Source organism: Tamandua tetradactyla, chromosome 11 (genome assembly GCF_023851605.1).
Source record: "Tamandua tetradactyla isolate mTamTet1 chromosome 11, mTamTet1.pri, whole genome shotgun sequence".
NCBI lineage: Eukaryota > Metazoa > Chordata > Mammalia > Pilosa > Myrmecophagidae > Tamandua > Tamandua tetradactyla.
This window is the reverse complement of record NC_135337.1, coordinates 24,588,787-24,610,597: the sequence shown is the minus strand read 5'-3', so window position 1 is coordinate 24,610,597 and position 21,811 is coordinate 24,588,787. Positions and strand designations below refer to the sequence as shown.

General features: G+C 36.1%; 1 protein-coding gene across 3 annotated transcripts in view; it reads left to right on the top strand.

Moving 5' to 3' along the window:
- The window catches only part of SNX7 (sorting nexin 7), a 103,192-nt gene that overhangs the window by 2,110 nt on the left and 79,271 nt on the right, over positions 1–21,811 (top strand). For all 3 annotated transcript variants that reach the window (XM_077120171.1, XM_077120169.1, XM_077120170.1), the window contains exon 2: positions 16,424–16,606. In XM_077120171.1, coding sequence (XP_076976286.1) covers positions 16,436–16,606 — 171 coding nt within the window. In that variant the 5' untranslated portion in view covers positions 16,424–16,435. The remainder of the gene's footprint in view (positions 1–16,423; positions 16,607–21,811) is intronic.

Below are 21,811 nucleotides of genomic sequence, written 5' to 3'. Positions count from 1 at the left end.
AAAAAAGAATCTAGTCTCCATGACTCCAGTCGTCAGTTGAGATCTCTTTTCTCATTCTAAATAAAATTTAAAAGAAAAGCTTTTCTGCCTAGTGTTGTATTCTTTTTTTTTTTTTTTAAAGGAAAGACAGAGAGAAGGAAGGAAGGATAGAAGGAAGGAAGGAAGGAAGAAAGGGAAACATTTTTAAACATTTTCTTGTTTTTATTGTATTCTGTTTCTCCGTTTTTGTTACATGGGCTGGGGCCGGGAATCGAACCGAGGTCCTCCGGCATAGCAGGCAAGCACTTTGCCCGCTGAGCCACCGCGGCCCGCCCCTGTATTCTTTTTAAAAGGGGCCCTTCAAATTGTGTAAGCTTCAAGCCCATCCTTCTTTTTAGTTAGTGTTATATAGATGCATGTGTAGGATACTTAGAAAAAAGTTAAGAACCGCTTCTGTAGAAGCTGGCGTGGAAGCTGGCTACGTAAATTAAGGTGAAGATAAAATGTTGGTTAAAGTCTGAAAAGAATATTTGGAAAGTTTTTAACTTAGCTACCTGCTTGCATTTCAGTAAGATGAATTTTTCTACCATTAACCACAGTTTGACAGCCAAATTTAAAAATGTTTCTCCATTTGCCCTTCTCTGCACTGCTCCCTTTCTAACTTGCTCCGTATAGAATTCTGTCTGTGTCCAGCCTAACCTAGGATGATGTCTAAAATTTACACTGTTGTTTTCCCCTTTAGTGCTTTGAGATCAGCCTCTTTCATATTTAGTTTACATATACATTTGTAGTCTCCCTATTCCCTTATATTATTCCTGTATATATATTTTGTGTCCCTTCTAATGATGACCTTTCAAGAATAGGAATTTTGACTTATTATTATTCCTTTTCTTCCCACAATATAAGTACATGCAAATACATGTTCAATAATTTGCATAAGGTACTCTAAGTGTTCTTTGGAAAAAAAGAAATATGACATTCAGTTCTTACTATCCCAGTCTTTCAGGCTAAGTGGGGAAGAGGTGGCCAAACTCTAAATGGTAATATAAATCAAGAGGGATGGAAAGTAAGACAAACGAAAGTGTTCTTAATTTCAAATAATCCACTGAGGAGGAAGTGATGCCAAATCTGAAGACAACACTGGGAATGCAGAGGATGTTCTCTTGGGTTGATTTAAAGAACAGGTAAAGATGTTGGAAGATAGGAGAGCATAATCAATGATACAAAGAAAAGAAAAAAGATACAAATGGTAAGAATAGTGTTAGGACAACAAGCCCACATGAACTGAGTTTTGCAGGTAATTTGACAAGAGAAAAAGGGCAACTTCTCTACATTAAATGGAAAAAAATTCATTTGGGTCAGAATGATATATTAAAAATAAAATAAATTGCCTATATTTTTATTATATAGTGTACTGTGTGGAAGAAACATAGTAACTGCAACATAGCATATGGAAGAGATCATAAGAAAGTACTGAGATGTTTATCATTTAGTGATAGCTCTTATAGTGTCCTCTTTAAAAGTACTGAGGACCATGCAATGAGTTATGTATCATCTGGGATAAGTAGGGAATTTACAAATGTAATGGTCCTTAAAACACTAGTGATTTTTGAGAAATCATGGAATGTAGGTTTGGTGCCCAAAAAAGCTAGAGGTAGGTAAATTTTCTTTTTTAAAATAATGTATGAAACAAAGTTCTGGAAGTTACAGCACAATAACCTTAATTTCAGTCTCAGCAAAACCATGGAGGGAATTATTTACTGTTTTGTTTATGAACTCTTTGAAATGAGTGATCAGTAGAAGCTAACATGTTTTATAAGAATGATGGAGGACTAAAATTGTTTTTATGTTAGATCAGAAGTGTAACAAACAGCATGTTTATTTGAGCAGGGCTTTTGAACGAATCACTTGTATTTTTGTAGGAAAGGTTATTGTTGAATGAATAATATATTACGGTTGTTTAGACATTCAGGTCCTATTCATATTGGATAGCTGTCAATCTAGAAAGTCAACATAGTGATGGAGGGACATAATTGAACTACTCAACAATTTTTTCAAATACTTAGAAGACATTGGAGGTCTGCTTATTAATTTTTCAGATTCATTTCAGAACTTTGTTTCGTACATTATTTTAAAAAAGAAAATTTACCTACCTCTAGCTTTTTTGGGCACCAAACCTACATTCCATGATTTCTCAAAAATCACTAGTGTTTTAAGGACCATTACATTTGTAAATTCTCTACTATTCTATTTTATTCCTGTTGTATGCCAAAATCAGTCATGGCCCTGATAAGGATCAGAATTCTCTATGATGATTTAAATGAAGAGGACTATTTACAGAACTGTGGGCAGGGTTAAGAAACAAACAAGAGATATTGAGGCACTCAGAGTTGGAATAGCAAAAAGCCATCACCACTCCTAGCTCTAATGGGGCAAGGGATGCAAATAGTCTTGCTGAAACCCAGTGAGAGCTGAAACTGTGAAGAGGGGACCACCTCTACAGGAGTTGTGTTTATAAAGGGATGTAGGTACTGCCGGAAATAAGGTGCCAAACCTGGGAGGCAGCAGGAAATACAGTCCCTCTTTTTCTCTCCTCCTGCATGTGCCTCTTACAGGGCAACCTGTTCAAGTGATGTCATCTACAAGAGTCAGCCTCATAGGGCACAGAGAATAGGTAGGTGGGAGTTGGGGGTATGGAAATGAATAACCAGCATAATACATGGTTCAGTAAGTTTGGGGAGACCTGATACAGGAGCGTTTTATGTACAAACATTCCTAGTGGTGTTTGGTTGACTTAAAGCTCTATAAACACAAGTAACATGATATTGAATCTAAACAAATGCCACATTTTCAAGGTCATAGGAAGTATTTACTGTAAGCTGAATTGATCATAACGTTTCCACAGTTCCGTTCCACACTCTGTACTTTAGAAGGGGATTTATAATGTATGTCAGGAAATGACAAAGGGATATTATCTCATCTGTGGATCCATTGCCTTGTTGTTCTTTGGAATGCTGTGTTGAAATGGAGTGTGAGATCTTGCCACATTTTCCCATTCAAGGTTCTTGGTGATCAGGTGCATCCTGGCTCTACAGCTTTCTCTCCTACTGCTCTCCCCTCTCTGGAGCCTTATTACTCAAAATATGTTCTGTCAATCAGTTACATTGCCTGTAAGCTTGTTAGATATGCAGCTTCCTAGACCCCACTCCAAACTGAATGCATAGGATTTGTATTTTTAACAGGGTTCCCCATTGATCTGTATGCACTTTGCAATTTGAAAAGCTTTGAAGTAGAAACGCCAATCTAGGTTGGTCTACTTCAATCTACTTGAGATTACTCTGTGTTTTTCTATTTCTGTGTAATTATTGCTAGGTCAACAGAACAAAACCTTTCTTTATACACCCAGAGTCTATCTACCTCTTTCCTAAGAGCTTTTTCATTCCCCAACCAGAATTAACTTCTCCCCAATTAGTGCTTCTCATAATAGTGTTTTGAATCTTATAATATGTAATACATTTGCCTTATACGTAGTTATTTTTTTCTCTTTTCTAAAATCTTTATTGCTTGTTTATCTCCAATAGATTAAGCTCCTTGAAGGTAGAGAGGGTAGGCGTTCTAAATATTTATGGAATAAATACATTAATGAATGACATGGACTGGGGCTTTTTTCATATAAGTAGATCCAATTAGCACAGTAATTTGCCAATGGTATTTTTAGTATATGCAGTGTGTATTATATTGGTCTTTCCTATGAGGATACTAAACCAAATAGAATTCAAACAAAATTGGTTTTAGTCAGTTGGTGAGTAAATGTTATTGCTGGCCGACACAGAGCTGTGTCTAGCCTCAATCCTGGGCAAAACCTGTTTAGAGTGTATTAAAAGGAATAAACACAAAACACCAAAAACCTAAGGGAGTCATTTAGGAATCTTTTTTGAATTGGAAAAATAAATTTAGGCTATTACCACCTGTCTCAATCAGAGACCTTGGTTGCAAAGTTTGAAAACCGACCCTGGCTAGAAGGGAATTGCAAGGCTGGAAAGGCAGGTGCAGAAAGGGGACAACACTAGCAGGAACCACAGCCAGGATTATGTGTGGAAAGGGGATTGTGTGTTGCATAGACAAAAGGAAAAATAATCCAATGGGAACCTATAGGAAAGAGAACTGTAGTTCCGTTATTCAGAGACCACAGTACTTTATGTATTTATTGGTCAAGTACAGTGGGGAAAATTATAACAAATATTTTGTAAATATTTGGGAAATATGATGCCAAAGTCTCCAGATAAGAATTTATATACTCTGAAAAGCATACTTTCTTCTATTGAGTTTTAGAGATGGCGTTTCTTTTTTGTACCCTTGCAGTTCCAGATAGGATGTGTAGCACAGCTCTAAAACTGACAGCCTACAACAATTTTACAAGTGACTAGTATGACGAAAAAGAAGCACAGCTTCAATAGTAATGTTCTTACACTATTTAAATTTAATTTTATTTATGTATGTATTTGTTTATATCCTTCAGTTTCCAAAGAGGATGTAGGACTGAAAGTTAAAATAAGCATTCACAGTTACTTAAAGGATGTACTTTAAAACTTTTTTAGTAAACAGATGAAACTTATGTACTTAAAAGATTTTGTCTGTTTGATTTGATTAATTTGGATACTGCCTATATTAATCATACTTGGGTAACAGTGTTAGCTTCAATATTAATTCAAAATTATATAGTCAGACCACAAAGTTATTAGGTAAATAGTGAGACAAAAAAAATCTGTAAATATACAGGACAAAACAGAATGGAAGAATAAACCAATGGTTTTTAGAGTTCAAACTCAGTTTCATTATTGTTATTATTTTTTCTACTTCCAAATTTGCCTTTATAGGAAATGCTCTTTTTAAAAAACTTTATTGAGGTATAGTTTACACACCATAAAATTCATTTTGGGTGAATGATTCACTGATTACTAAAGTAAATTTACCATCAGTGTAATGAAGATTTAGAACATTTTCATAACCCTAATAAGATAACCCATGCCATTTACACTTAATCCTCATTCCCACTCCTAGCCATAGACAGCCACTAATCTACTAATGTCTGTATAGATTTGCCTTTTCATTACATTTTATATAAATGGAATCACACAATATGTAATCTTTTGTATCTGGTTTCTTTCCTTGAGCATAATGTTTTTGAGGTTCATTTTTGTTGTAATTTTATTATTTTTTTAATCATATTAAAACCTTTTGATATAAAAATGTTTTTCTTTTAAAATAGAAAACAGAACTTAAGCATTTAAAATGAAATATTAAGCATAGAAGTTCTGGTAGAATTAAGATGAAAGTCTTATCATTCATGACTGAAAACAAACGGCAAGTTCTTGATATATGAATCTTCAAAACTGGTAAAAAGAGTCACTAATTTGTTTCTCTCTCATAACTCTGAGAAAGTTAAGTATATGTGTATACATACATATATACATATATATTTTAAAATGTAAATGAATATTAAATTGCTAGGTTGTACTATAGTACAAACAACCTCAAGATCTCAGTTGGCTTACCTAAAACGAAGATTTATTTCTTGCTCATGTACCTGTCCTCCAAGCTGTGAGTCTGCTCCACATGTTTTCTTGATTTTGGAAACAAGACTGAAGGAACAACCCCTGGCTAGGATATATCATTCCTGTGGTAGAGGGAAAAGGACGTGAGCAGTGGTGGAAATAGGCAATGGCTCCTGACCCTTCTGCTGAGACCTATGCCATTGTCTAAAGTAAATCACACTTGTCAAACCCTTGGGGATGGGAAACTTTTCCTTGAGAAACGCTAGAGCTCACCTCCCAGTGGACAAGGATGTCTAATCCTTTCACAGGAAGACAAGGGATTATTGAACAATCATACCATCTACCATGATGGTTTTGTGTGGAAGTTATAGGCAAGTGGTACATTGAACCTTTCTGAATAAAGAAATTGATTTTTTTTCTATTACAAATTAAATACAAACAGGAAATTTTCCACTATGTGAGAGATCATTCAAGCATAGATGAGATAAAGTGAAATGCCTTAGTTATGATTAATAACCTCCAGTTGGCTAATGCTCATGAATAGTTGTAGTCAGACCACACAGATCCTTATAAACCTCTGGCTGGGCAACAGGTCTCTTACTTTTGGATTTTTAGTCATGGAGTTCTTTCTTTTTTTTTAGACCTACAAGATAAAAATGTAAATACTTGAAATTCTGTCACAGTAAATGACAAAGTGAGTTTTGTTGTTTATTTCTTCATTAAAGCCTACCTTCCAGCCATTTGCTTCTGGTCCTCTAATACCCTAAGTGTTTTCCTGCCTTGGGTATTATTGATCCCTCTCCCTGGAATCCTCTTCCGTTAATATTTTATGTAGCTGACTCCTTCGCACATTACCTCCTTAACAATGCCATCTCTTACTGCTTTATCAAAAGCATTCCTTTCTCCTCACTGCCTTAGTCCCTCCTTCCAGCACCCCTCTCCAGTTTCTCTGGAGCACTTCATTGTTCATCACCATTTATTCATATCTGGAATTATCATCTACTATGTTTCCTAATATATTTATATGCACATCTTAAGTCTCTTCAGAAATCCTCTTTAAACGTTGTCTGTGTGAATAAATATCCAGGTAACTCAACCCTTTCCTGGAAAATATCTATGAAGATGGGGGGATTAGTTTTACTGTACTGTAGCCTAGGATCCATTGTAGTCATGCGGCTTAAGTGCACACAGCTGGCTAGCTGAGCTCAGTACAAATCTTTACAGATTGCCTTTCTGACTTGGGTCTGCAGTGTTACCTGTCCATAGGGCATATATTTAACCTCTTCAAAAGTTATGATTTCAGTAATTACTTTTCCCGGCTTGTTGTGCTTCCACTTAGTCATCACTGAATCCACAATTGAGTAGTTGGCTGATATTATGTGTGATACGTATTCAGTACGCCAAGCTTGTTTTAAGGTAATTTCAAAATAGGCCTTTGTCATTGGTAGATTTTCACAGTCATGGCTTTAAATATTTTACATATTATAATATGACTTATTGCTGAGGGACACTTATGAACCATAGCAGGGTGTTGGAGAGCATACTAAACTAATGAGGTTGCCTCATAGCATCTTAGTGCGTCTTTTCTTGCCCTTGCTTGCATATGTAGTCTTTACTGAGGTTGTGTACTGCCGTGATTCCTGAGTGGGTATGGCTGAGTGTAGGAAGAAAAGGCCCCTAAAAGAAACACAAATGCTAAAAATCTGGAATTTACCTTCTACTTGCCTACAGTGCTCTAAAGGAACTTATTTATTTTTACTTCTACAGGTCTTATGAGAAAACTATGAAAAGAAAGTTAGTGAGCAGTTTTCATTCATTGAAAGTATATTCTTATCCTACTTGAACATATCTTTTGAAACTTTAAAAATGATTTTTTAAATTATAGAACATTTTCATGCATACCAAAGTATATAAATATGTATATCCGTATTATGTTATCTATATAGCTATATTATATGGCTAGCTGAATAGTATCTATAGTATAAAGCAGGGGGACACTACAGCCCAAGGGACAAATGTCATCTGTCACCTTATTCTTTAAATAAGGTTGTATTAGAACATAGCCCTACCCGTTCATTTATGGATGGCCTCTGGCTGCTTTCATACTACAATGGCAGAATTGAGTAGTTGTGACAGAGACTTTATGGCCCATAAAGCCAAAAATATTTACCATCTGGCCTTTGCAGGAAAAGTTTGCAAACTCCTTTCACAAAGAATCCTTTTAAATAGAATATTTATCTATATTCCCACCACTCACCTTAAGAAGTAAAACACAACCAGAAGTTTTGGCATCCCTTGTGTACCTCTCCAGGACGCTCTCTCTCTCTCCTGCTTAAAAGCAGCTGATAATCTGAATTTTGTATCATCATTCATTTGCTTTTCATAAAAGTTTGTATATACATCTAAACAATATCATTTAAAGATTTATGTGTATTTGGCCCTTGTATATTTTAGGACTTTCTAAAATGATACCATCCTGTATGAATTCTTCCTTGATTTTTTTTTCTCATACCATTTGGTTTATGAGATTTATCCATGTTATTGCATGAAGTTGGAGTTGATTTTACTGCCCTGTAGTACATATACCTTTGTATATGTACTACAGTTTTATTTTTCCAGTCTTCTCTTTCTGGTATTCTCTAATTTCCAAAAGGGTGACCTTGAATGTACTTGTATTTTTTCAAGTTTTGTATAATACATAGCCATATATTACCATAGAAGTTGATTTTATTCTTGTTTTAGATTTCTAATTAATTTCCTGGGAAACTGAGAAAGTGAGTTCAGTGACATCATTGAGATCAGTTGCATATACTAATGTTAAGTTTCACTTACTGGCAGTTAGCAGGTCAAATACAGGTTCCTCCATCGAATAGGTGTTACAATGTGAAGAGTGATTTAACTTGGTTTCTCATATGAAAACAAAGGATAAAAGAACACCTACTCAATAGCATTGCTGTCTGGTTAAAAAGAGGGAAAATACAACCGTATATTTACTTAAGATAATTAATATAGAGCACATTTCTTGCATCATTTCAAGCAATCAGTATGTGCTTTATTATTCTTTTTATCCTCTCCATACTGTTCTGTGGCCAAAGGTGAAATAAGACCTCTTTTTATCCTCTCCGTACTCTTTCTGTGACCAAAGGTGAAATAAGACCTTGCTAAGAGATTACAAGTGAGAAACCTAACCTCAGAAAAATAAAATGAATTGACCAACTTCACACAGCCAGTGTATGTCTAAACTTGGTTTACATTTAGCTCTGCCTGACTACAGAGACTTTTTTCTTTTAATATACCATATGCAAATATACTTTTTCTTTTGACCAAGAGAAATATGTCAAACAGGATTAAATGTTTTACACCCTTCCATAGAACATGACTGAAAATGGCGTTCTCCCCCCAGTCACATTTTCAACTGTATTCCACAGAAGGTCTTTCTCATTTTTTATTATTATTATAAGCAGGCAGATTGGAAGGATTTGTAAACTAAAACACAGCTGCTATGTATAAATTTAGGCTTATCAAGATGAGTGTCCCTCTTGACAACATGGATTCTCAAACTCCCTCCACTTTAAGTTACTTTTTTACCAGATGTCTCTTGGTGTGCATGTTTCTTGTACATCAGCAGTTTTATTTACATGGCCTTTTCATGCCACTGTTTTGATTTATCACATTTCTCACATTGGTTTTTTGCTCCTCTACTTGTAAAGAAGAAAATAGCTGTTTATGCACAGATGGTGAATGCAATCTACTATTATCAGAGTAATTCATGTTATATTTATGAGATGATCCCGAGTAGCATTTTAGTGAGGGGACCTTAAGGAAGGCCTCCTCAACGGGAGGTCGTATCTCATCTGTTAACTTGTTTCTTTTGGTGTTTATCTCATGAGAGCTCAAATACTGGCAAACAATTGTTTAAATCCATGTATTTTATTTACTTCAATAGCGGAGCTTTGCAACCATCTAAGAGAGTTAAAGCAAAGAGGGACACACGTTTCCAGAAATTATTGGAGTCTTTTGTTAACCAGTAACAAAATGAATGAGTAGAAGTGACGGTGAAATATTTTAATAATGATTCCTTCCTTCTACAAATTTTTATTGCGTATAGGTATATCTGTACTCTGATATAATGTTATCAGAGAACTCTTGCTTGTAATAAACCAAGAGTAACTACAGGGAATACTTACTCTTAATTTGCAAGTGACTTCATCGATAAATTCCAATATCATACTAGTACAATTCTAAGGTCTGCTTATTTCAGTCCAGTTATTTAAATGATTCCTCTTAGAGTGGAAGTGGCGGTTTGCATAAGGAGAAAAGGTAGTAATTTCCAGCAACAAATTGGGCTTATTTTTCCATTACACATATTCAAATCTCAACCAGAAACCATCCTAAGGCTTTGCTTGTTTGTTTTTGGTTGTGTGTGTTTCACAATACTTTCCTAGCTATAGAAAAGGTATTAAATGTTATTTAAGAAGTAGGGATTTGCCACATAGACAGTGTCTCTTACTCTGCTTTAATCTGTTGAAGAACAACACAGGAAAAGATGTATTTTTGGTGTTTAAAAGACCATAAGATAAAGGGCATATACTAAATGCCGAGAATGAATGGTGAAGGAAGAAGAGAAAGGAGAGAAAAGGGAGGGAGAAAGAAAAAGAAAGAGAGGAAGGAAGGGAGGGAAGCAGAGACAGAGAGAGAGAGAGAGAGAGAGATTGAGAGAGAGAGAGAAGGAGGGCACACATTATTGTGGAGGCTAGACCTTTGATTGGAAAGAACAAGTTTTAATAATCCATTTCCGAAAGCACATCAGTCACGAAAGGTTAAATGGCCTTCTTTTTGGCTAATTGCTTTTTTGGATCTTCTCAAACACTTATTTTCTTCAGTCATTGATGTCCAAATGTAGAGCTTTTATGTATTATCAGTCCATTTTCTTTCTTTCTTTTTTTTTTTTTTTGAAGTGAATATAAAACACTTTGGATAGTCAGTTTTATTAAGGTTTTAAGAATGTTTTTGAATGATTCATAGTAATTTAAATCCTTTGCCTGAAATCTTGGATGTTGCTAAATTTCAGCCTGTAATTTTCTTCCTTTGCTAGATATTGAAGCATATTTTTATGATACCACATTATACTTGTTGGAATTGTAAGCCTTTGTAAATTCATGCAGATTCCCACTCTAAAAAAGGATGCATTTTAAGCAGAAGAAATAGAATGCTAAATTATGTAGTAGGTAAAAGAAGTGGGCTGTGGTAAGTTGGAAGAGTGAATATAAAGAGCCCCAAAGCACATGGTTATATGCAATAGCAGTAAAATTTAAAGTACATTTGCCAATCAAGTTAAAATTTGTTAGATTTTTAATGTGTTTTCAGAGATAGACAGCTATTAATATGAAATGAGAGAGATTTTTGTATCCGCGGATTGCATGCTTATTTGTGGAAGCTCTGAATTCTGATTTTTCACATCTGCTTAGTATTCTATTGTGTCAGCATTCCAAAATTTATTTTGACAATCCCATTTTCATGGGATTTCATACATATTTGTAAATTTCTTATTTAACTATGCAAATATGGTGAGTTAAAAAAGATCAAATATAATCCAAGGTCTTTTATCAATATGGCCCTCTAGAATTCTCTTCACTTAACACAGTGTTTCATACATTATTGACACTACCATTTTTAACATTTTCTCTGATTATAAAATAATATGTTTATTTTAGAATATTTGGCATCTACAGAAACTCACATAGAAATATACTTAGCAGTAATCTCAATGCCCAGAATAACTTCTATTAACATTTTCTTGCAGAACTTCTAAATTCTGTCATTCTTTCTCTCATATATAAACACATCAAAATTTGGGTCATACACAAAATTTAACTCTGCTATTTTTCTCTTAATAACATGCAGTAAAACTTTTCCCAAGTTGCTATATATTTTTCTAAAACATTACTTTTTAATCACTTTATTGTATTCTGTCAGAGGGATAAGCTATGATTTATTTCAGTAAACTTTTATTTTGAGATGGTTATTGCTTCCGTATTTTCATATGTCTGGTTAACCCAACTGAAATCTGTCCTCTATTCCATGGCCTGAATCATACCTAAATGGAGCTTTTCTTTTCATAAATCATTTTTGTGGTCACAGTAGCCTGAACCTTCTTAATATAACCGACCATTGTTCTTGTCTCTTCCAACATTGTGTCCTATAATATTTCTTCTGTTACTGCATTGAAAGGCCACTTAAATGCTTTGTTCTAGTTCAGTGAACTAAACTTTTTGAGGCAAGAGCCTTTAGAGTAGTGTTCTAGATGTTATTGGCGCTTTAGAAGCATTTATGCTGATTTGTTTTGAGGATAAAATAAGTGTATATTATGATTTCATCCTTTACTAGAGTAATATATTTGTAAATTGTATTATTTTAGCCTTTGAGCTGAGAGAGGCTTTGAAGACTATACATCTCAACTCTTAATTTCACCTAGCAGGCTAAATTAATTGTTCAAGATTACCTGTCTAATTACCTGTCTAATCAGAGACAGGACTAGAACTCACTTTTTAAATTTCCTTTATAATCATTTTTCCACACAGGACTGACCAACTCTGTTGCTAAACTCTGATGGGCTTTGTTACGGATCGAAACTCCAAGTGTGTCAGTTAACTTTAGTTATTTTTTAACAACAGGCACAGCTTTTGATTCTACATCTACATCTTTATTTTTGGAAATATAAAGAAAATACAGATTAGGAGAAAAAGTCTCGACCACCACTGCCGAAGTAACTCAAGTGTTCTATTGATATTATTAAGTTTAATCTTTGCATTTGAGTGAAGCGTTATTTGTACTTGTACTTTACTGTATAGTATCCCTTTGTTTCCTTTTTATTTTTATAAAACGCACACACACACACAACACATAGCCCTTCCCATTCCTCCTTTTCCTTTATTTAAAAACAGCAAACTATTAAAGGTAGCTGAGGAGTCAACCATTGTGGCCAAGGAAATGGCTGGTGGGATTGGGTCCGAGGAGGTGACATAGGTGAGGCTGCCTCGGCGGAGGTGGTCACGGCTGGGGCCCTAGCTCTGCGGTCAGGGGATTGGTGACATACAGGGGGAGCAAGCAAATCAACAAATCTGTTCAGGAGAGTGGGAGCTAGGATTTCCCCTGTTAGAGGAGATAGTTACAAATATGCAAAGGGGAAAGGCAGAGTGAAGTGATTGTGTATTAGAATTGAGGTATCAGTCTGAACTCAAGATATTTAATATATATCTTCCTTCCCTCCTTCCTCCCTCCCTCCCCCTCCCTTTCTTTCCTCCTTCCCTTCTTCCCTTTTCCCTTCTTTTCTATCTGTCTATCTATCTGTCTGTCTGTCTGTCTATCTAAGCTATCCCCCATCTGTCTAGATCTGTGTATGTATTTGTTTGTAGGTATTATACATATATATGTGTATTTGTATAATACATGTATCTCCTGATATTTATATCTTGATTTCTAAATGCCAGTCTCCTCTACAGAGGAACCAAAGCTTCTTGGAGAAATGTCTGCTTCCGAGAACTGGGGTGGGAAAAATACCATATGGGCCTGAAACTTCCTATTAGGTCTGAAAATAAAGAAATGCTCAAGGAATGATAAAAACATCAGAAAGAAACAAGCACCAGCTTGAAGGGGCTCCTGTCAGCCAAATTTGGGACTGTTGAGCATCACATAAAAATGTGATATTTATGGATTATTAACCACCGAATAAAAAAGGAATGCATAAGTGTGTACTAGTGTAATTAAATGAATGAATGAATAAATATTCTTCATCTTTCCTAATATGAAACTTACTGATAATACTTAAATTGAAAAATAAAAATAATGGCAATATGTATTATTTTAAAATAAGTAAAATGCAAAGAAGCAAACAGCTAAGAGAATTCTAAATATGTTACTGAGAAGTATGAACTGGCAATGGCAGTACTGAATTAGGGCATGCTGATTTTGTTTTGGTTTTAAGCTTTGTAGACTGATTTGACTTGTTGAAACGGTAAACATATTTTCATTTTGAAATAATTTCAAACTTGAAGAAAAGTTGCAAGTTACTACAAAGAACTAGATTCCCCACTGTCTCTAAGTTGAGAGTAACTTGGAGACATGATGTCCCATTACCCCTAAATAGGTCTGTTTCTATTTTCTGAAAACTAGAACAGTCTTGTGCATAATGACAGTGCAGATATCCAAATCAGGAAATTGTCATTAACACAATACCATGGTCTAGTCCCCAAACCCATTCAGGTTTCTCAAGTTGTCCCAATCATCTTTAGAGACATAAATAGTTCCCCACTGTGGTACAGTGTCCAGTCCAGGTTTGGATCTTGTATTGCTTCTAGCTGTTGTATCTCTTTGATCTCCTTCAATCTGGAATAGTTCCTATCTTTCTTTTTCCGTTATGGCATTGATATTTTTGAAGCTATTTTATAGGCCCTGTCCCCTTCCCCAAACATATACATGTATTTTTCCTTCTCCCATCATCTTACTATATCACTAGTTTTAGTTAAATCCTGTATTAAGAGCAACTTACATTTATTCATCACCATGCCATATAGAGAACTATGATTACATGTTCATTCTTGTATAGCTTTCGTTTTCCTGAGTTCTTAATTCCTTCCTTTCTTCCTCCCTCCCTTCATTCATTCATTCATTCACCCCCTGTTTCCCTTCTGTCCCTTTCTCTTCCTCTTGCTTTCTCCTGCCCTCTTGATTTTCTTTGTTTCAATTACAGTTCATCTCCGTAATCTAATAGAAGTGGGCTTTCTCTCATTATGTTTAATCACATCAGGTAATCCATCAGTTTCCTTCCTGCTTCTTCTGTCTCTCTCCCTTCTTTCCTTCCTTCCTTCTCTTCTTTCCCTCCTACCTTCCCTCACTCTTTGTTCTTTCTGTTTCCTGTCCCCTTTTCTTCCTTTCTCCCTCTTTTCATTCTTTTTTCCCTCTTCATCTCCCTCCCTCCCTGAAGACTCCATCTCCTGGTACAGTCTGTAAAGGTTGTTCTCTAGTTCTTCTGCAAAGCCTCTAACCTGGACTTTCTTTTACCATCATCCAGTGAATTTCCTTTGCTTCTTTCCTCTGCTGGATCTCGTGTTGTAAGATCATATTTCTTTCTTTCTTTTTTTTTTTGGTATATACCCCTATTTTGTAGAAGTAAAGAAGTTTCTAAAGAACAGTTACACTGTTGGTTAGTTTTTAAAATTATGCGTGCCTGAAATGGCTTTATTTTGCCTGTGTACTTGGATAACAATTTGCCTAGCTCCAGATTTCTAAGTGGAAAATATTTTCCTCTCAAAATTTTGAAGGTATTACTTTATTGTCATTTGATATCTTGTACTGCTATTGAGAAATCTGATATCGTTCCTGATTCCTAAGATTCTTGTTGTATTTATATTATATTATTGTTTATATTCTCTCTGGAAACTTTTGGAATTTTTATTTAAATCTTTACTATTTGAAATGGCACTATGCGAATGATGGGTAGGAGCTCTACCAACCCCACCGTTGTTTTGCTTATTGTGTGGGAGGATGGTGGGTCCTTTCAATCTGAAAACGATTCAGTTCGAGGACATTTCCCCTTATTACTGCTTTAATAATTTCCCTTCTCTCCATTTTCTGAAATTCCTTTTATTTAGGCACTGTCTGCCTGGATTCTTTCTCACTTACCAGTCTTTATTCTTTTGGTTCAGCTTCATGGGAGAGTTCTTGCTTTGTATCTTTTAAACTTTTTCTTGAATTTTTTTATCTAGCTAAAATATTTTTATTCCTAGGAGTCCCGTTTTTGTTGTTGTGGCTGATGCTCTCTGAATGCTTCTTTCCATAATACCATGTTGTCATTGATGGATTTAATGTCTTCTCTCGTCTCTCTGATGATTTCATGGAGTTTTGTTTTATTTACTTTTTGGTTTCTGCTCTGTTTATTCCATCTACTTCTTTAATTTTCTTACTTTTTTTGTTTGCGACTCTTTCTTTCACATTAGAGGTTTTCCTCATGCTTGGTGTTTCCTACACCTGATACTGAAAGGCTGAGGAGACATTCTGCATGCATGGGGAGGGCTTCTTTGTGGAGTGATTATGGAGAGACCTGGTTATTAATTCATCAGGGGCCTCCTCATCTCGGTTTTCTCGTGGCCTGATCACTTAAAGGAGGAAATGTCCAAGCAGTGAGTAGGGATTATGCTTTGCTGCCAATGTTCTTGGGTCTAAGTGACAAAAGAGGGTCAGATGTCTTTCCATCTGGATGGGGGACTTTCACATGATGTTTTCTTAGAGCCCCTCTCCCCATCCTACCTGGTCCCAAGACCTCCAGAAAGTCTTTTCCCAGTTTTCCGCCAGGTGGGGAATAGGAAGTCGCCTGATTGCAGGAAGCAGGTGAGGGACTCTAGGGTTTTTAAAGTTTTATTTGCTTATCAACCAGTCCTTCTGGTTTAGCTTTACAAGCACCGCTATGTCCAAAGGTTCCTGCTACTTCCGGTTCCTGAGCCCTTATGGGATCTCTGTCATGGTGCTTGACTCCTCCTAGTTTACAGTTCTCTTGTAGGTTTAGATTTCAGCTTTCTCTGCACTACTATTTCAGTTATCACCTGAAATTAGAGTTCTGATTTCTACAAAGTAGACAATCCTCATTTGCTGTAGTCTCTTCTTTAAAACCTTGAGGGTTTATGCCTTTTGTTTGTTTCTTTAATTACTCTCATTTGGGAGTAGGTATTAAGAAGAAGCAGAGATAAAAATATGTGTTCAGTATATCATATCTAATTGGAATTCCAATTATGTCTTATTCTTGACATATTTTACTAATATTGGTGGTGTAAGAAAGTGATGGTTGTTACTTTTTTTTTTATTGATTTGATTTTTATATGTTTTTTTTTCATTAGGATGCCTCATTGATGGACATGAATTCTTTCAGCCCTGTTATGCCAACATCTCCTTTATCAATGATAAACCAAATCAAGTTTGAAGATGAGCCAGATTTGAAGGATCTCTTCATTACAGTTGATGAACCTGAAAGCCATGTTACTACAATTGAAACGTTCATTACTTACAGGATTATTACTAAGGTAAACATTTAATGGTCATTTACTTGAATACAGCTGCTATATTGAACTTTTGGAAGTGCTGCTTATTATAATTCTCAACATTATAGAACCTTAGCTGAACTGACTTATTTTTCAGCCATTTTGGGCAAGACTTTGCATCTTTTCTGTCATTCACTTGTTTTTCTAGGAAGTCAGTGAAATTAATTTAGGAAACAGTGACCTATTTTATAGTAATTGTGCTTTTTAGAACAAGAACATTTAGATTTCTAGTTTTAAAAGTTATAAATAAATACTTCTGGAGAAGAAAAGCTTCTGGTTGTTAATAAGGAAAAACAACTAATGAAAAACATGACAATATTTTGTATTCATATTTCTTATGAAAAATTACAAAAAATAATTTTGTTTTTCAAATAAGATCAAATGAGCCAGTTAAATATGATATGCTGTAATTTGTTGAGTGACTTAAGAGAGAGATTTCGGGTCCAAGCCTCTTTAATCCTAGGCAAAGTCTGCAGAAAGGCAGTTTACCTCCTACAAATTAAAACAATTGAATAGTATAACCTGTGTTTACTTAAGAAGCCTTAATCAATAGCATCATTTAAGAATTGTTCTTGAAGCCTCTCCTAGCCATTTGTGATTCACAAATGTAGACGTGCACCTAATTTGTGGCTGAAAAGGTTCTAGACTATCTTTCTATAATCTCTCTTCCTAATGCAATATCTGCACTCCTGCTAGTAATGTTTCTTAAAAATGTATTCATCTGGGGTGTGTGGGTGGTTCAGTGGTAGATGCTTGCCTTTCATGATGGAGACCTGGGTTCGATTCCTGGACCATGCACCACCCTCCCCCAAAAAAGGATTACCCTGGAATTCCAGGGAACATGATGGAGTAGTGAGCTCCAGGATTCAGTCCTCCCACAAAATAATTATTAAACAGGCAAGGTTTGTCTGAAATTAATGTTTTGAAACCCCAAAGGGCAGAAGAACGTTGTACATCATCCAGGGAAGAGCAGAGGGAAGAGGAAGATAAATTATGGTAAAGATTGTAAATTGCTCTCTCCATGGAAAAACTTCCGGTGCCCACCTCCCACTCTCATGGCAGACCATAATGGGGTCCAGTCCCTGGCTAAGCTCGTGGTGACAAAAGACATGTAAAAATCTTTTCCCCAAGAAGGCGGTGGGTACAGCTGATTATGGTTTTTGATTAGTGAATTCTGATTACTGGTTCCCGCTCTGAGTGAATTGTTTCAGCTGTGGACAAAGGTGTGGCAGCCATTGTTTCAGCCCTCCCCGGACAGGGCTGGAAGTGGCGGAGATTTAAAGATGCAATGGTTCCTTAGGGCTGCTGGGAGCAATTAGTGGAAGGGTTGAATTTAACCGTCAGGCCAGGAAAACTCAGCTTTGGGGAGCCATCCGAGATTTTGACGCCCTTCCTGACCCCTCCCCAGGTCTCTCTGGAGCTAGTCTGTGCTGCCTTTGTAGTCCCTGGCCCTGTTTTGGCTGGAAAAACTGACTTGGGAAAGTCCTCTTCAGGGTGACCCTCCAACCAGAATTTACCCTCCAAGCAAAAGCAGCATGAGGCAACGAAAGGAATGTGAAAAGCTGTAGAAGCCTTGTCTGGGACAAAGGCCTGCCAGTGACAAATACCCAGGAGAGGGAGGTCTGTTTCCTGAGAAACAGGGTCTACAACAAGACACCTGTCAACAAAGGAATTCCAAAGCAGCTAACAAGCAAAATCCTAGGACAGGACAGAAGCCCAGAAAAATGGAAAATCCTGCATAGTGCATTTGCCTTGGGCAGGCCTTCCTGACAGGAGGACTGAAACTCAAGAACAATCTCTCTTATCACCATCTGGTTATAAAACCATGAAACAGACATCCCAGGGAGTACATCACAGTTAAATGTAAAAATATTAAAGTATACAGTGTGCAACAAAAGCTTGCAAGACAAACATAACAGGAAATGATGACCCATACAAAGGAAAAGGATAAAAATATGGTAAACACCAACAAAGAAGACAGGAATGTGGACATACCAAACAAAACCTTTAAAGAAATTTTTTTTTTAAGTGTTCAAGGAGATGAAGGAAAGTACAGAGAAACAACTAAAAGATTTAAGGAAAAACAATGAAGGAACAATATGAGAGTCTGAGTAAAGACATAGAAAATTTTAAAAGGAACCAAATGCATCATTCTCTCTAAGCCCAACTCTGCAAGTGAGATCATTGCCTTCCCCCCTACATGGGACATGCCATCCATGGGTGAAAGTCTCTGTGGCCACATGGGAGAGGAGGACTCCCAGGGAGGAATCTGGCCCTGGCCCTGTGGGATCAACAATTACATCCTGACCAAAACGGGGGAAAGAAGTGTAACTAATAAAGTATCAGTGGCAGAGAGAGTTTGAATAGAGTAGAGAGGCTACTCTGGAGGTTGCTGTTACGCAAGCCTTGGTTAGACCTCGCTACCTATCATAACCTGCCTACCCCCAACCAGGACCATTCTAGCCAATCCTAAAGAATACCTAGGGCAATATATAAAATTCCACAAGGGTTCCACGCACTAGAGTACTTTCTTGAACCTCCACATGGGTCTCTTGTTCAGATAAGTCCTGAAACCTAGAGGGCGCAGCTTCACCAGAACATCAGATAGTACCATCTCCCTTCCCCATATTAGTGACAGGCCCTTCCAACATGAAAAAGTTAGAATTGCCATAGCTCAGAACATCCCTAATGAGAAGAATGGAAAGATCAAAGGCGGTGGTGGAGTTATACAGTGAAGATAGGATTTAACAAATGAATATGAATGCTGAATCATTAAATTGATATCTCTTAGTCTCTAATACCTTAAAGCAGCTAGAAGTAAAAACCTGAAATTGTAAAATTATAACCCATGTCACACTCTGAAATATGTTCTACAACTAATTGTGGTGCTGTGCTTTGAAATTTATTGCTTTTTTGTATATATGTTATTTTTTTGTCAATTGTGATGATAAAAAAATATTTAAGCCTTCTAGCCTCCTATATTCTGGAGTAGCTTGAAGGAAAACTCTGAGAGGATCATATGGTAGCCCATGACAAACTCTGGGTTCTGTCCTGTGACTACTTGTTGAACAGTGCTTTGAAAACTATTGCTTTTTTATTTCTTTGCTTTGTATATATGTTATACTATACAATAAAAGAAAAAAGGAACCAAATGCAACTACTGGAATTGAAGACCACAATAACTGAAATGAAAATACCCAGGAGGGTTAGTAGAGCAGATTGGACTGCAGAAGAAAGAAACAGTAAACTTGAAGACAAAACACTTGAAATGAGTCAGGCAAAGCAGTAGACAGATAAAATAAATATTAAAAGTGAAAATAGCCTAAGACACTATAGTACACCATGAAATCCATTAATATATGCATTATGAGAATCCCAGGAAAGAAAAAAAGGGGCAGAAGAAATATTCAAAGAGATAATGAGAGAGAATGACTCAAACTTAGCAAAAAACGTGACTATGTACATCCAAGAAGCTCAAAGAACACCAATAGGATAAACATGCAGAAAAATGTACTTATTCAGGTATTGATAGAATATCAAGTGCAAAGCCATCTTGAAAATGAAGAATGAAGTTGGAGGACTCACACTTCCCCATCTTAACATTTATTACAAAGCTGCAATAATCAAAACAGCATGGTTCTGGTACAAGGACAGACATATACACCACTGAAATCGAATTGAGAGCTCAGAAATCAACCCTTACGTTTATGGCCAATTGATTTTTTTTATTTGAAATGTTTTTTATTGTTGAATATAGCATATATACAAAGAAAAGAGAGCCAAAACAATGATTTTCAAAGAATGCTTCGACAACTAGTTACAGAGCAGATTTCAGATTTTATTATGGATTACGATTCCACTGTTTCAGATTTTTCCTCAGCTGCTCCAAAATGCTAGAAGCTAGAAGACTTTTTTTTTCATTTTTGTGAAAAATAACATGTATACAAAAAAGCAATGCATTTCAAAATGCGTTGCAACAGTTAGTTGTAGAACAGATTTCAGAGTTTGGTATGGATTACGATTCTACAATTTTAGGTTTCTACTTCTAGCTTCTCTAAGATACTGGAGACTGAAAGAAATATCAGTATAATGATTCAATAACCATACTCATTTTTAAACCCTGCCTTCCCTATATAACTCCACCATTACCTTTGAACTTCTTGCCACTCCTTAGGGGTATTTAGGCTATGCCCATCCTAATTTTTTTATGTTGGAAATGGCTGTCAGTAATATGGGATAGGGGGATGGAACTAATTCATGTTCCGGAGAGCCTGGCCCCTCTGCATTTCAGGACTTATCTGATCCGGGGACTCATCTGAAGGTTGTAGGTTTCTGGAAAGTTACCCTAGTGCATGGAACCTTTGTAGCATCTTGTATAATGCCCTAAGTGTTCTTTAAAATTAACAGGAATGGTTTTGGTTGGGGTTTGGCAAGCTATGGTAAGTAGAAATGTCTAACTGGAGCTTGCATAAGAGTGAGCTCCTGAGTAGGCTTGTGACTCTATTTGAACTTTCTCTGCCACTGATACCTTATTTATTGCACCTCTTTCCCCCATTTTGATCAGAATGGCATTGTTAATCCCACAGTGCGAAGGCCAGACTTATCCCTGGAAGTAATCTCCCATGCCACTAGGGAAACTTTCACTCATGGGTGTCATGTCCTGTGTAGGGAGGAGGGCAGTGATTTCACTTGCAGAGTTGGGCTTAGAGAGAGAAGGCCAAATGATTTTTGACAAGGTGGCAAACACTGTTCAATTGGGCTTAAACCATTCTTTTTAACAAATGCACTGGAGGTTCTAGATATCCATTTGCAAAAGAGAAATAGGAGGACCCCTACCTCATATCATAAGCAAAAATTAACTTAAAATAGATCAAGGATTTAAAAGTATAAGAGCTAGAATTATGAAACTCCTAGAAGAAAATGTAGGGAAGCATCTTCAGTACTTTGTGTTAGGCAATGATAACTTAGACTTTACACCAAAAGTACAAGCAACAAAAGAAAAATGAATGAGTGGGACCTCATCAAAATTAAAATTTTTGCATCTCAAAGGACTTTATCATGAAAGTAAGATGATAACTTGCACAATGGGAAAAATATTTGAAAATTATATATCTGGTAGACAATTAATATCAAGAATATAAAAAGGAATCTCTCAACTTCACAATAAAAAGACAAACACTGAATTTA